The sequence below is a fragment of the Myotis daubentonii genome, chromosome 13 (genome assembly GCF_963259705.1).
Source record: "Myotis daubentonii chromosome 13, mMyoDau2.1, whole genome shotgun sequence".
Taxonomy (NCBI): domain Eukaryota; kingdom Metazoa; phylum Chordata; class Mammalia; order Chiroptera; family Vespertilionidae; genus Myotis; species Myotis daubentonii.
The window spans coordinates 42,651,625-42,667,689 of NC_081852.1; the positions used below are offsets into that span (position 1 = coordinate 42,651,625).

Below are 16,065 nucleotides of genomic sequence, written 5' to 3' on the forward strand. Positions count from 1 at the left end.
TCCTGGAGGATGAGCTGGAGGTGACCAGGGGGCCCGTCCAGAGGCCTTTCCAGGTGGGGGGGGGGCGATGAACCTGTGGGAGATGGAGCGTGGCGGTTAAGGGGAGGAGGCTGGATGAATAGGAGGGACAGGAGCAATGGGAAGTCATTAATGGGCCCTAAGCAGGTTGGATTTTGCAAACATGATCAGAAGTTAGTCTCAAAATGATCACTCTGCCTGCAACATAGAAAACAGACTGCAGGAGGCAAGAGGAGTTAGGCACTGTTGTAGTAGCCCAAGTAAGAGCTAATGGGGACCGGCTGGTGTGGCTCAGTGGTTGAGCGACAATCCATGAACCAAGAGGTCACTGGATCGATTTCCAGTCAGGACACATGCTGGATTGTGGGCTCGATCCTCAGTAGGGGGCATGCAGGAGGCAGCAGATGGATATTTCTATCTCTCCCTAAAAATCAATAAAAACATATTAAAAGAGCTGGTAGGGACTTAGGTCAAATAGTGGCAGTGAAGACAGAGAGAAGTGGATGAACTCAATTTTGGAAGCAGAATAGGCAGGATCTGGATTGGACTGCATGAGAGGGGGAGGGAGATACAGGTGTCCAGGTTGGTGCTTGGGTTTCTGTGTTAAGCACTAGGTGGACTCTGGTACCACCTGCTACCTCACCATGGAGCCCAGTCCTCAATGAGCACCGCAGACTCTGAGCCCAGGAGAAGGGCAGGGAAACTAGTGCCAGGTCAGCGGGAAGAACTGATCCAGGGACACGAAAAAGAGCTAAGAAGGAAGGCAGCCTGCTCCTGTGGGAAACTGGCTCCCGCAAGACTCACATCAGCTCCAGGCCAGTAACCCAGGTGGGAGGAGGGGGAGGAAGCTCGGTGCAGACTGCAGGATGAGCTGCGAGATAAGTGGCCCAGCTGGTGGAGCAGGCAGAGACTCGGGGGTGAGTATCAACACTCAAGTGCTCGTGCAGGCGAGCTTGAGAATATTTATTAGTAATTGACAGAAGTAGTTAGAGGATGGCGTGATCACAGCCAGGTCTGTAACCAATCAGCAGGAAAGCTCCGTTCCTGTTGCTATGTTTGCATCCAGGCAGAACTGTATTATGAGCGGGCTAAGAGGATACCATCAGAAACCCGCTTATAGGCATTTGGTTTATCTGTCGTCCTCTCCCTGCTTCATGGATGAGAGCGAATAAGCGGTGGAGCAATAAATTATCACTTGCCACAAGCTATGGATCCCAAGGGAACTCTCTGCAGCCCTGAAAGGGAGAGATAAGCCCGCACAGGCCCCTGAGAGATTGTCACATATAGGGAAATTCTTAAACGGGGAGCAATTATAGGACTAATAATAATACTGGCAAGGAGAAGAAGTAAGAATTAATGGCTACTTGCTAAACACTTCATGTTCACTGCCCCAATTCATCCTCCAACAAATCTATTAGATGGGTTTTACTATCGTTCCCATATTCCAGATGAGGAAACTAGGCAAAGAGGTTAAGAAACGTAGTCAAAACCACACAGTCAGTGAGGATAGACAGGCTTCACGCCACAGGCTGCCTGATGCCCAAAACAGTCTCTTAAGCAGGATGTTTTATTGCTTCTATCTCCCAGGCTGCCACCCATCCAGAGACCCCTGGGAAACATTGGCCATATAAGTCCTCTTCCTCTGGGAGATGGCTGGAGCCACCATCCTCAACAGACCCGACATCCATGCACTGCCCCAGCCAGGCCTTCTGAAAAAGGGATGGAGAAACAGAGAGGGGTACAGGTGCATTATGACACCTTGAATTACTCATTCATTCTTCCCTATGCAATGGAACTAAGAGTACTGTAAAGGCCAGAATTGCCTCGTTGCTGTTGGAGTCCTAGCCAAGGATAAAGACAAAGGGAGGGAGAAGTTTGGGTGATGGCGCTCTGGGGAAGAAGTGCACAAACATGCCCTTCGCATGGGGTGGCATGCAGATGCATGTGCTGTGTGCAGAAGGAGCCAGGAGAAGGGGAGTGGTTCCAGGGTTAGAGAGGCCATGTGCTTAGAGGGGAGAGCAGAGATTGGAGGGGTTTGTTCTACCACATACAAGCTCAATGTCCTGCATGGGTCCCAGTCCAGCCTCTCCCCTCTGCAAGCACACAGACCAGAGTCCTGCAATGCCCACAGAATCACAGGGGCCCAGACCATCTCCTGGCTGAGAGACCAAAGGAGGGAACAGAAGGAGAAGGGCTTTGTAAACCACCAGGTGTCACCCAAAGCTCGAAGGCAAAGCTGTAACCAGGTAAAAAGGTAAAAAAGATACGTGAGGATTCATATCTTGTTCTTCCTCTTGGAAAATATGTTGAGGGTTGAGAGGGAAAGGTTTGGGGACCAATGAAGTTATAGCGTCTATTCAGATTGCTTGGCTAGGTCTCTGACGCAAACGAATGGGTCCTCCATGAAATGTGAAGTGGGCCCCAATCCTGGTCATACCTTAGCTGTTCAGAATCTGGAGGCCATAGGAAAGGGGAGCAGCTGGGAGGAGCCACTGGCTGAATGAAGGCTCCCGCCCAACACCATTCACACATCTCCAAATACAGTAAGTCCTCAAAAAAATTAATTAATCAATTAATTCAAAAATGAAAAACCAATACAATAAGTCCTCACTTAATATCCTCGATAGTTCCTACAGCATCTCATGAACATTTTATAAACAAATGACATTAAACGAAACGACATTATTTGAGGATCTGCGGTAGTCAGGGACTGGCTTCTCAGGTGGGGCCCAGATACCTGGCTGGCTTGCAGGACATGGAACCTGCCACCCAGCCTAACCTCAAGAAAGACAATGAGAGTCATGGCAGATGCAGAGAGCTTGGGTTTTAGACCGAAGACTCTGGATATAGAGGAGCTACCTGCGCTGGCATTATAGGCCTTCAGTTGTTCAGATATTTGGTTTCCTGCCACTTAGAAACTTCATTGGATTTGTATGGGATGATAATAATAATAATGATATTATTTACTGATTTTTTACCATGTTCCAGGCACTATCTAAGTGTTTTGTCTATATTCACTCATTTAATCTTCATAACAGCCCTCTGTGGTAGATATGAGTAGACACATTTTACAAAAAGGAAACAGATCCAGAAAGCTTAAGCAGATCCCACAGCCATCAAGTGGCACAGCCCGGATGTGAACCTGGGCAGTCTGCCTCCAGAGTTCGCCCATTTAGCCCCTGGGCTCTCTCACAGGAATAGAAAGTAGTACTATGCACAGGATTCAATTTAACCTGCACACTTTTTACATATTTATTGAGTGTTTAGCTCCGTATCAAGTGCCTTTCATAGAACAACAAGCCTGCGAAATAGGAGTTTCTACTAACGACGTTACAGGAAACTGAGGCTTTAAGAATGAAGGATTGTTCAAGGTCTAGCAGCTGGTAAGTGACAGCCAAGAAGGAAACCTAAGTCAGCCTGACTCCAATGCTTGGGTCCAAAAAAAAACGGAGTGAGGAGGAGCCACGTGCTCAAACAACAACCATGGCCCAAGACAGGGAGTTCCATGAAAATGACTGAAAGCAGTGATCAGCGGAAGGCCCAGAACTGACCACGGGAGGTGCTGAATGAGACAACCTGCTGACCTGTCTACACTCAGCTGCCATCAGGAGCATTTTCTTGCTGAAAATGCCATGCCCTGAGCTGGAAGCTCCCAGAGACAGGGCTGAGGTCTGGTTGGCACTTAGATCTCCAGCACCTGGGGCAGGACCGTGCACATCCACGGAGTCAGCACATCCAGGGCTGCTGTGGATGGCTCTGTGGTCCAGCTACTGCCCCATCCCTCCTCTTATCTCTTCTCACTGTGCTGGACAGAGGATTAAAGGACACTCTCCCAACACACAGGACTGGGCAGAAGAAAGAAGAAAAACGGGTTCCGCTGATGTCAGAGTGGGGACCTACCTTGGCTGATACCACTGAGGACTTTTCTGTCTGCAGAACTTGAGCTCTGACTACTGATGTGGCATCTGAAGTCAAAGGAGCATCACTCTCAGGCAGGTCTCGGCAAGAAGCTCAGGTTCCCCAAATGCAAACGGAACCTTCAAGTCTGCTTATCTACCCCAGGACTGGGTCAGAGGTCAATGGGGTGTTGCTCTGGCTATTACTCAGCCCCTAATCCAAAAGGGGCCAATGTGTTTCTTTTCCTGGCCCCTCTCTCCAGATACTACCCGCCCCAAAGTGAGTCTAGGCCCGAGCTGGGACGTCTGTGTGTTTCCTCCCCCAACACTGCCCTGGCCCATCCTCATCTTCATTTACTTTAAAAAAAAAAAATCTTTATTATCACTCACATACCATAAACTTCACCCTTCACGTATTTTTGAGACCGTGTGTACCAATAATTATCAGGTCTGAATTCAAGAATCCCTAACTAACTACACTGCATGAAATCAATTGTTCATTTATTACAAAAATTCAAATTCCTCTATAGTATTTCAACAAGAATTCAAGAAGTACTTGTGAACACCTGCTCTGTGTTCTCATGATGTGCATTGGTGAACTGCCTGTTATCTTCCAGAAGGCTGTTCCCCAGAGCAGGGATTGTCCAGAGCCAGAAGGAGAGTGAGATGTGGCCTTTTCCCCAGATCTCCCTCGCCGTCGCCCTCTTCTGGCGACTCTTAGCATCAGCATAGCCCAGGGAGAGGCCAACCATTTGGGAGGATCAGAGATGGCTATAGAGGATGCTTGGAGTTGACAAAACCATCCATCCTCCGCTTTCCAGCCTTGCCCATCCATCCCATCTGTCTGTGAAGAGTCACAAAGCATGCACATTCTGGTTATCCAGCATTTCCTCCAAAATTCCTGGAGAGAAAAATGAGGCCCAATAGGCAAACCTACCTCAGGGTTATTCCTCAAGGCGGAGACCAGGAGCTGGGCGCTCTCACAGACAGACCTATGCCTCTATCACCTGGATTTGCAGCACCCCGCATCACAGAGGTGCTCAATACATTCCTCAACAAGTTGATCACTTCCCCAGCCCAGACCCCAGCTATCTACACTGCCTCCTTTGGCCGCCAGCTCACACTCATTCAAGTCAAGGATCTGACCGGTACAGGTGAAAGTTGATCCACCCTCTTTATCCCCAATCCTATTGTTGCAGCCTCAGTTTCCCTCTTCTCAAGTCAAGACCACCATTCCTACAGTGCTCCCGAGGCCTGTGATGAACTGAGATACCTCAGCCAGGGCTATGCTAATGGTTGATATTCTCTCAAATTACCCTGGAACCAACTCTTCCGCCCACCTTTCCCACCCAGAAGCCCTGCAAGGTACAGCAATCGGTGGGTATTCTGGAGGAATCTTCCTACACGATAAGAGCAAGCCCCTTAAGCCTGGTTTGATCTTCAACTTTCAAGATTCTCAGGTCTCACAACTCCCTAGGTCTTCCAGCCTCCTAGTAACCTGATCTTTTCCAGATTTCACCTAATTCTGACCTGCCCTACGCCAGCTCAGACCACAACCACTGTAGTAGCAATACAAATAATTACAGGGCCAACATCATTATTCCACTTGCAGAGAATTTCCCCATAAATCATCTGAGTCCTCCTATAATTACTGTTCCCAGTTTATTGATTTTTTTTTTTCTAGAGAGAGAGGGAGAGGGATAGAGAGAAACAGCAATGAGAGATTCATTGGCTGCCTCCTGCAGGCACCCTACTGGGGATCGAGTCCACAACCCGAGCGTGCACCCTGATCAGGAAAAGACCCTGTGACTTCTTGGCTCATGGATAGATGTTCAACCACTGAGCCACACCGGCAGGGCTGCTGTCCCCAGTTTAGAGATAAGAGAACTGAGTTTACTCGGCGTCTTCAGGGAGTGAAGAATTGGGCCACTGGCCCATGGCACCTGCCCTTCTGCGGGTGAAGACAGCCTCTTTCCTCTAGTCAATAGTACTGAGTCATTTTTGCAGGCCGCCACGTGAAAAGGCCAGGCCATGGCTAGAGGAAAACACCCCTACTCTGGGCCTCTGAGACCATCCTCTGCCCTCTGCCCGGAACGTGAATACCCCACTGTCCCAGCTGGGAATTGCCTCGGATCCATAGGTTCTTTGGAAAATGTGCTTGGGTGCTTCTGGGACTGTCCTTGCAACTAGTCTAGCTTGAAAACCGCGCCCCGCAGGACACACGAGCCGGTGGGTGGCTCGTGGGAAGCAGGAGCTGCATGGCCCCAGCCGCGGTCTGCGCCAGCAGGATCCGTGCGCCCCGGGGCGCCGCTTCCTGCCGGGATTACGGCACCTGCCGGCTTCCATCTCTTCCCGCGCGCGGGGCGACCCCCAGGCGGGGCCACAGGGGAGTGTGCGGCAACTGGAGTCAGGCACATTCTCCCTCCGCCACCCCGGTCCTCTGCCTGCGGCGAAGCTTTTCGGTGTCTAAACCTTCTCTTCCCAGGACTAACCGCAAGACGTAGGAAAACTTTGCACGAAACTTACAAATGCGGTGAAATGGGAGCCAGCGGCTGCATCTGAGCCCGGGAACGCCGCACCCAGCACCGCCGCTCCGCTCCAGCCACGCGCGTCCGGCGGTGGCCCGTGCTGACCACCTGGCTGTCAGGCGGCCCGGGCGCCCGCCCAGCCCCGCGCCCAGCCGGCCTCGGGCACCCGCCCTCATTCCCCAGATTCGCTTCGGAAACGCTCCCGCGGCCGCCACGCCGAGCGCACCGCAAACCGGGGGCCCGGACGTCCCGGTCCGAGTGGCACTGCAGCCATTCCTCTGGGGCATTGTTTTCCAGGGGAGCCCGGGGGACCTCGGGGAGGGGAGGGAGGGGAGGGCAGACCCGCCCCACAGACGGCAGTGCAGGCTTGCCCACCGCCTCATTTGCATTTCAAAGGCAAACTTCTGCTGGACTTGCCCGCCGCCTGCGGCACCTACCGGCTTTGCACGGGTCGTGGTAATGTTCCAGCTGCTGCTCCGCGCCCTCCTCGCCCTCCAGCGCGGAGTAGTCCGAGGCTGCGTCCGAGCGCCCCCCAAGGCCCTCGGCGTCGCGGGGCAGCGGCAGCAGCAGCAGCAGCAGCAGCGGCCCAAGGGCCCCGAGAGCAGCCGCCCGGGGCATGGTCGCGAGGGACCGGCAGAGACCGAGGGAGTCGCGTGCGCGGAGAGCTGGGCTGAGGCGAGGAACGGTACCGGGTCGGGTCGGGGCTGCCGGGCTCGGTGGTTACGCGCGCGTGGCCAGCATGGCTCGGCGCGGAGTGAACAGAGCGTGGCGCCCCAGTCCTCGTCGGGGATCCAAGAAGCCGCCGCTCGGAGACTTGCCCAGCGGCCGAGGCTGCGGCGGCGGGCGACTGTGGCGGTGGTGGCTGTGGTTGGAACAGTGGCCGCTCCGCCCCTCTCCGCCCGGGCTGGACCACACAGCCCTCGCCAGGGGCCCCGGGCAGCCAATCACTCGGACGCCCGAGGCGAAGCCCCTCCTCTTCCCGGCACCTCCGCAACTTCGGAGGAAGATGCTGAAGGCAAGGACCCTGGTCCCCGGTGCTCCCACGGGAGAACGCAGCTCCTGAAGATCAAGGCCGGACTTTCCGCCTTGTTTGATTCGCATAACTCACTTTACAGCTCCCCAGTGCACACGTGGGCGAAGGCATGCAGCAGTGGCTAGAGCTGTCCGCTTCCCTACCAACTGCTCTCAGACAGTCGTTCCTCCGCAGGGATGAAGTCAGTCTTCTCTCTAGTGACTGAGTCTAGTCGCTTTCAGTGCAGAAAAAAATAGAGGATTTCCATCTCACCCATGAAGCGGTGCTTTTTGCAGCACCCACCTAACCTAGTGCCTTGGGAAGAATAATTTAAAATGACCGATTCCCCCTCTAAGTGACCCTATCCTTTATTAAAACAGTCTAAAATGCTTCATACAGACAAAAAGATTGACAAATGAACAGCTGTCCGGTGCTATTTGTGTTAAATTACAGACATGCTTTATTAAATAAGCCATTCAGCATTAACTGGATGGAATAAAAATGACCAATTTCTAAAGTCTGGTTATTTTATTTTTTTGTCAATTAAAAACATATGCCCAAATAATTTAGAATAATCAAGAGATATTTGAAACCCACTCCTATGTTGTCCCTTAAATGTAAAAATTGTCAGAACAGCTATTTTGATTTATAGACATAAAAAGTATTATTACCATGAGGCTTTTCAAAGACCTTTTATGCAAGCAAAACTGCCCTAATCAAGAAGTAAAACACACTAAATGTGTACAGATTTTCAGCATCACGCCCAGAACAATCTTTTTTCATTTAAACTGTAAGCAGAAAAAGTAGACTGAATTTCCCTTTTGGGTTTTCACATGGCTTCGCAGCCTCTGATGACAAAGTAGTCGACAGGGAGCCCAAAGCTTGGCTTTACACAGGACTCCCAAGTTTCCTGTATTATGATCATCTGCCTTCTCCTGTAATAACTAGGATAACAAGTCCTTCAAACCAGTGAAGGGTTAAGCTAACCACTGGGAGGGTGCTATGGGATATTTTGTCCTGGCCCTTAGGAAAAAATACGTGACCCTGCGTCATCCTATCAATTTTCATCAAATAAGCACATACGGGATGGAGCTAGATTGGGCAGGATCTGGCTAGGAACTGACAGGTGGAAGGAATGTGGGCGGAAGGATTCCACCAAATGGCAGGAAAGACCAAGTGGCCATTACACGGGCAATAGGTGTGGGAGGGGGTTGAACAGGGCTGGAAGGAGTCAAACCCAACGCCATAGTTTTCTGCTTCAACCCAGTGAAGGTCACCACCTGTCAGTAGGCAAGTCCACAGTCAACATCTAAAAGGCCGAACAAACTTGTGACACTTCCGGTCTCCAGATGGCACTAGGCAAACAGCCAACTGGCTTCATTAGCAGGGAATCCTCTGGAAAATAGATAGTCCAGGCGACCTCTTGTGCAAGCACTGAGGTTGCAAGCTTTTATTGCCTCTATTCCCCGCCTGGTAAGTAGTTGCCAGGTCTTCGCACCAGCACTTTGTCCAAAAACTTTGAAGACAGTGGTGCTACTGGATGACCAAGCTGCAGGGTTATGTCAGAAGCCGTTTAGATGCTCCTTTTGCTATCAACCAACATCAACAAAATACTTGGATCATAGGTTAGATAGGAACAGTTGAAAAGGGATGATTAGTATCTTTTTCATTTCTATAGTTCCTGATTTCACTCACCATTTTGTATGTTTAAAATACATTTTTCTTTCATTTAAATCTCATGAAAAAAACTAGAGGTTTAAAATAAAAGGCTTCATGACCTAAAAATGCCCAACTCTGTTCCATTAGTAAGTTCATGTTTGTGGGCTTCCTCCCCCTTTGCTCTTAATTGTGCAGAGTATCTGCAAGTGGCTGTACCAGTAAGCTTTTCCCTGTTTAGTCAGATGTCTGTCCTCCACCCAACTCATTCCATCTATACCCTATACCCAGAGTGGGCCATTTCTCTTGTCAGCAGCTCAAAGCCCTCCATGTCTACCACGTTCTGACTTCCTGAAATACTACTCCACACAGGCCACCTTCTCCTCATTTTGCTTTCTAGGCCACTACACATCACCTCCTCTAAGGCGGGAACAGAGGCTCCAGAAGAGATGGGTACTCACCTGCTGTCTCATTCCTTAGCTCACATTACTGACCACTGAGAAGGCACTTTTGAGTTCTTCGGAGGCGGTAATGAAAAATATTTCAGTTACGTGTTTAGCAGCTGCGTAAAGCCTTTTATCTGAGCTCCTCAGGGTGGCACACCAGGCCCTCCATGAAACATCAGGCCTTCCTTTCCCTACTCCAGCCTTGGCTCTTGCCACCTTATTGCATTAAACACCTTGCAGTGATCTTAATAAGGCCTTGCTGCTTTGCATCTCTCTGCTGGGAACAACTTGATGACCACACAGCTTGCATCATCATGCCAACACCTATTAAAGCAGCTACCACACTTACAGCATTTACCTATTTATGTCTGTCCGACCCTGGCATATAACCTGCAGCAGACCTGTCTGACAACTCCAACTGGGAACCAACTTCCACTGTATCACTCTCTAGACCAGCGGTTCTCAACCTGTGGGTCGCGACCCTGTTGGGGGTCGAACGACCCTTTCACAGGGATCGCCTAAGACCATCGGAAAACACATATATAATTACATAGTTTTTGTGATTAATCACTATGCTTTATGTTCAATTTGTAACAATGAAAATACATCCTGCATATCAGATATTTACATTACGATTCATAACAGTAGCAAAATTACAGCTATAAAGTAGCAACGAAAATAATTTTATGGTTGGGGGTCACCAAAACATGAGGAGCTGTATTAAAGGGTCGAGGCATTAGGAAGGTTGAGAACCACTGCTCTAGACCCTTCATTCCCTTCAATGATCTTCAAGGTTAAGTCCCATAATGTTAGTGGCTTAGATTGAACCACTAAGAATAACCATAACATTGGCCAGGTAAAGTAAGTTACATCAACTTCTCCCTACAACCACCTCCTCCATTTTTTTAAATTTTAAATAATTATAAATACATGTGTAGACTACATTACCATTGATGGACTCCACATATCCAAAGGCTTATCCTCCCCCCCCCCCCCGCCTTTTCTAATGTTAAACTGTAAATGAACCATTTAATAAAAGTTCTCACGTTGAAATCTAGAAGGTAGCTGAATAACAGATCCCTTATTCCTCTTGTTTTCCAACCAGATGAAAACTGTTCACTAAAGAGATCAAAAGTAATCCAAATTTGTACCAACTTATACTATTTGGCACTAGGAATTATCAAGTACAGGTTTTGACTGAGGTAGCTAATAAAATCAGCGGGAGAAAAAAAACAGAGTTGACAACAATTTAAATAACTAGTTAAGACTGGAGATGAAAAAAAGTATAGCCCAGCCGGCATGGCTCAGTGGTTGAGTGTCAAACTATGAACCAGGAGGTCACTGGTTCGGTTCTCAGTCAGGGCACATGCCTGGGTTGCATCCCCAGTAGGGGTGTGCAGGAGGCAGCCAATCAATGGTTCTCTCTCATTATTGGTGTTTCTATCTCTTGCTTTTTCTTCCTCTCTGAAATCAGTAAAAACGTATTTTAGAGAATATAATTTTTAGAATAAAAGTACAAACACATCAGGAGAAATTAACCACTGATTTTGATGTAGTACAATAAAGAGAATCCCTTCCATCAATATAGAACACTCATTTTCAGTGTGAATTCTACACGTTATCTCTTCCACAAGCTGGAGAGGTGACATCCATCCTATGGTTACAGCAACAGGACCCTAATCCTGATAACTTCTGGGCTAAAAATAAGAGACGCTTTCACGGCTTCCATAAAATGTAGGTGTCTACCTCATCAGCTCTACAGGATGGTTGTAAGGAATCATTATCTGAAACTCCTTTGTAAAAAGAAGTACTAGACAAATGCAACATATTATCAAACAGGAGAATGACAGGCATGGAGGAGTGTGGGGTTTCCGCGTAGGAGTCAGAACTTGTATGGAAAAAATGTCAAAAAATGATCATAAAATAAAAATCATTTTTTAAAAAGACAACCCTCATTCATTGTAACATTCTTTCAACTTTCTGTACTTTTTTTTTTTTTTTCCAAAATACAAAAGTTGGGCGGAATAAAGTCTTAAATCCTTCATGTCAGGTGTCAGCAAATGATGGCTCCCTGGCTGTTTCTGTCGTTATATTGGAACACATCCATCCTCATCAGTTTATGTACTGTCTACTGCGGGTACAACAGTCAGTCACAGTAGAGACCACATTGTGGTTCTCAAAGCCTCAAATATTTCCTATTTGGCCCTTTACAGAGAAAGTTTGCTGAACCCTGTTTTATATAATTGCAGGAAGCTATCAGTAATCTCTTCATATGTGTGCCATTAATAATGGGTCATCCCTTATTCTTGGTTCACCTGTTTCAAAAAGGAAAGAAATAAAGGCTCCAAGGGAAGTACATTTAACTTTTTATTACTTTTAAAAATCCAACTTCAGTTCAACAGACTAGATTAGAACCTCAAATGTATTTGATACATTATATACTGGATTTCTATTACTAAAAAGCCAGTTGGAATATGGCCTACACAAACCAAGGGTGTGTACAAAATGGAAGTAATCACCAAGCAATAACTGTTTCCTTCCAACTCTGTCACCGATTATCTGTGCTCTGTGGGGATTTATAGATTCAGATTTGAAAGAGCTGAAAAGCCAGAGTGGGACTGCTTCTCCAAGCACGCTCTGTTGGCTTTCAAATAGAATTCCGTGTCATTGCTTCCTTGCCTTAAGCTCTTACTTATAACATTTAAAACTTTCAAATGACCTAAACTGATGAATTGGGCCAAACACACAGAATGCTGCTTTATCAGTCAAGTATTAGCAATCCCTTAGTTCACCAATACTTCAATATAAGTGGCTTTCACAACAGTTCATTTCCATTTCCTAGCACAGTGGAATAACTTGATTTTTTACTTTTGTCTTTGCACTCTTCTGTCTACAGCTCCAATAAGTATGTCAAATCAGATAGCTTTTAGAAAATACTCACAAGAGGAACTAATCATTCCTCATACTGAATTTAAATCATATAAAATTTCTGCAGCTGTATGCTAACTTTCTGATTTACTGTACCTCTAAATCTAGTCTAGTCTTTCTGCATACACTTCAGATCTTTTAAAATTGTCACCTATCTATTTAACATCTTGATTGCTAAAATATAGCTTCATAATTAAAATTTTTATGAAGATATAAAACATTAATAAATACCTGTGTTTTCATACATAACTACTCCTATTTATTATGTGTTCCAATAACTCAAAGGAATAAAGCACTAAGACACTCTAAAATCTAAACTTAAAACCCAGATGGAACTACAGTGTATAGGTTACAAACAGGCTTTTCTTTCCCAGACTTCATAAACAGAAGCCCTTCAGTATGTAGCTTTTCCTGAACAAATTACATTAATACATTTTTTCTTTTTTACATTTGTAAAAATTCAGGAAATTTTAAAATAACATTTATTTGCAAGACATTTGGCATAATGTGGATAGTACATATTTAAGAAACAAAAGCTTTACCAAAATGAATACAATTTGTGGATAAACCCTAAATAAAGTGGCTTTTGGAAGAACTGGAATTTGCAGCAACCATCTTTATAAAGAGGTCCATCCACTCTCAATGGAAAACACCCAAGCATACCATTCACTAGGTAAATACACCATTCCCATTCAGCTATCTCCACAGAATAATGAATTATAAGAGTATGGGGCTTGATTTATAGGCAAACCCAATACAATCTAGGAGCCCAAACATGACCTACTAAAGAAGGCTTCACTATCCCTCCAGCCTTTTCATTTCCTTTATCCTACTCTTGTACAAGGAGATATATGTGTGTGTGTGTGTGTGTGTGTGTGTGTGTGTGTGAATTACTAATGTATCTAAATTGTAGGAGAAATATGCTTACAGATACAAGGGGAAAATAATCTTTAGTTTTTGGTTGTGTTCAAAGCATAAGTTGGGGAGTTGAGCAAATAACATTAACAAATGAGACAGATATGTAGCATTAATGAAGTGGGAAAACCCCATCCTTTAATTATTTAAATATTATTTTATTTTACTAGTCTACAGCTGAGATCTAGGGAGCTAAACCATTTGTGAATTACAACTTCTTCAAGACACACCGCATCCAGCCCCTCTATGAAGTCATAGATCAGTACACAATTTCTAAAGGACTTTTCAAGATGATTTATATTCATTTTAATGGACCTCTTAATATACATGGAAATTAGAAAAATGTTTTCCACGGAAGATTCCAAAAGATTTCAAACAGAGCTCAATTTAATAGAAAGAACTGGTGTACCTGAAAGCAGCTAACCCACTCACTCTTTAAAAACCCTACATCTTACCTGCAACTCATGAAAAAATAAATTTCATTTTATTATAACAAAAGCTTGCTATCCAATTTGCACTCCATCAGACTATATACTGTTAGAAATATAAGCCACTATATACTGAATTTTCATTTTTCTTATAAGATCCTAAAGGTAAGTAAAAAGAGAAAATGGAAGAACCAGTGTATTACATTTAATATAACATTTTGGTATGAAGAGGATTTACCTATAACTTCTGATCAAATTTCTGTCAGCCATACTTGAGTGGTAATTTATCAAATTTTTTACCCTTTATAGTCGTTACATACCACATGATAGGATGCAGAGTTTACTAATTGATAAACATATTTTGTAATGAAAACATCTTACATAACTATGAATGGCATGAGTTTCACAATAAGGTTTAAATATAGCTGTTCTGACTCTTCTAAAAATACCAATATACAGAATTATTTTAGGTGATCATTTGCATAGCAAACTATTAAACTAGAAACTCAATGGTTCTAGGAAAACTTCACATTATGGATAATTCCAGAAAGATGTATTCAAAATTAAAATCACTTCTCTTAGAAAACTGTAATCTTTATTTGCTCATCCAATAGTAACTAACCACTTTTACCCCCCACCCCCTTTACAGGGTACACCAACCTGAACAGACTTTGTGCCACAATTTCATTCAAAGGGCTTATCATTCACTTCTGACTGTACTGGATAATCTAGATGTAAGCAGGTTTGGGGATTTTAAAGTGTGAGTTCCCTGTATTAAAAAAAGCATAATTTACAGTTTATTTAAAAACTGCATTCAATAATATTGCCTTTTAAAAAGATAGCTTCAAATTGCAAACACATCTAATTTCACAAAACAATTTGGTCAGGAAATTTTATTTTTAACATTCTAAAGCAGTAATGCTTTAGATGTTACTTAAGTGCCCCAGACAAGATTAACAAAATTAAAGGTTTCTAAATTACAAATTTAGTTCGTGTAGGAGTCTCAGAAAAGAAACAGAAGAAAACAATCCCCCCTTTCCCAAAAGAAGACACACACACATTTTGAAGAAACCCCAATGTTTCATGCAATGGTAGGCAAGATGTAAAAAGCTACCCAAATTCACACATTTCTACACCAATCAGCATCAGAAAAAAGTACTCCGTAATCAATCTGTACAACCAAATGCATTTGGGAATCTACACCTACATTACATTATTTAATGTTATATACATTTATTACCCACCCCCCTTGTTTTTAATAATTTCTTATGCAAAACCTTCATTCAAACCCAAAAAAGATGTAAGACTAACTTGGGGGGTGAGAGGGGGGAGAAAAGATAATCACTTAGGACATTTAGTTAAAATGTTGTTTATCTAAATCTCAAAATGTTTAATAAAACAAATATGTTCTCCATTTAACACTTTGCTTTCTAACTGTACAGTAAATTGCATTGTAGAGAGTACACCTCTATCTTCAGACTGTATCTTCTTTGGATGGAATTAAGATGTAACTGGATGGTTTTGAGATAAATACATGGGAAGCTGGTTCAACTAAGATGACAGCAGATATATTACATGCAGGATTTAATATTTTTAATTCTTTCTTTTAGAAAAAAGATGCAGTTGAATTGGGGGAGAAAAATGCTCAAAAAAGAACCCAGGTTCAATATATAAAAATGTCCCACAATAGGTTGGTGATAGCAGTAAAAATAAGAGAAAATAATAATATTTCTGGAACATCATTTTTCAGTAACATGGAAACACTAAGTGCTAGGAAGATTTCTATTCATGTAATTTTAGCATCCAAGTTTCCCTCTAGTCATTTTATTGGAACAAATGCTTTTAAATAAACTATTTGTCCTCTTCACTGAAGAGAGCTGGTCTATTTCATCTTTAATGAGCTAGTTTTTGGGAAGATTAGCCATGTACTGTAGTAATGCCTACTGCATAAAATCCAAGCATTTGCTGTGAACAGTTGGAGAAAGCAGTCAGTAAGAACCTAGGATCAATGGAAATAGATGTTACTTTACGCCATCCTCGAAAGATAGACCCACAAAGTACCCAGTGTTAACGCCCAAATCTCTTCTTGCGCTTTTTTTGCTGTGCAAGTTCCACACTTGTGAAAGAGAAATTGATCCAAAGTTCCAGGTTTTCTTGGGTCTCTAGTCAATTTTCACATTAGTATAGATTTTTCGGACAAAGGCACTTGTTCCCATGTAACCAATTGCTCCTGTAAAG

At 44.7% G+C, this 16,065-nt stretch overlaps 2 protein-coding genes across 2 annotated transcripts in view; both read right to left on the reverse strand.

The window, feature by feature from the left end:
- Positions 1-7,416, reverse strand: part of TLL2 (tolloid like 2) — a 97,202-nt gene extending 89,786 nt beyond the window's left edge. The window contains exon 1 of the mRNA XM_059660937.1: positions 6,880-7,416. Coding sequence (XP_059516920.1) covers positions 6,880-7,060 — 181 coding nt within the window. The 5' untranslated portion in view covers positions 7,061-7,416. The remainder of the gene's footprint in view (positions 1-6,879) is intronic.
- Positions 7,417-11,910: 4,494 nt separating this feature from the next.
- The window catches only part of TM9SF3 (transmembrane 9 superfamily member 3), a 49,393-nt gene continuing 45,238 nt past the window's right edge, over positions 11,911-16,065 (reverse strand). The window contains exon 15 of the mRNA XM_059660956.1: positions 11,911-16,057. Within this exon, the coding sequence (XP_059516939.1) occupies positions 15,990-16,057 (68 nt within the window). The 3' untranslated portion in view covers positions 11,911-15,989. The remainder of the gene's footprint in view (positions 16,058-16,065) is intronic.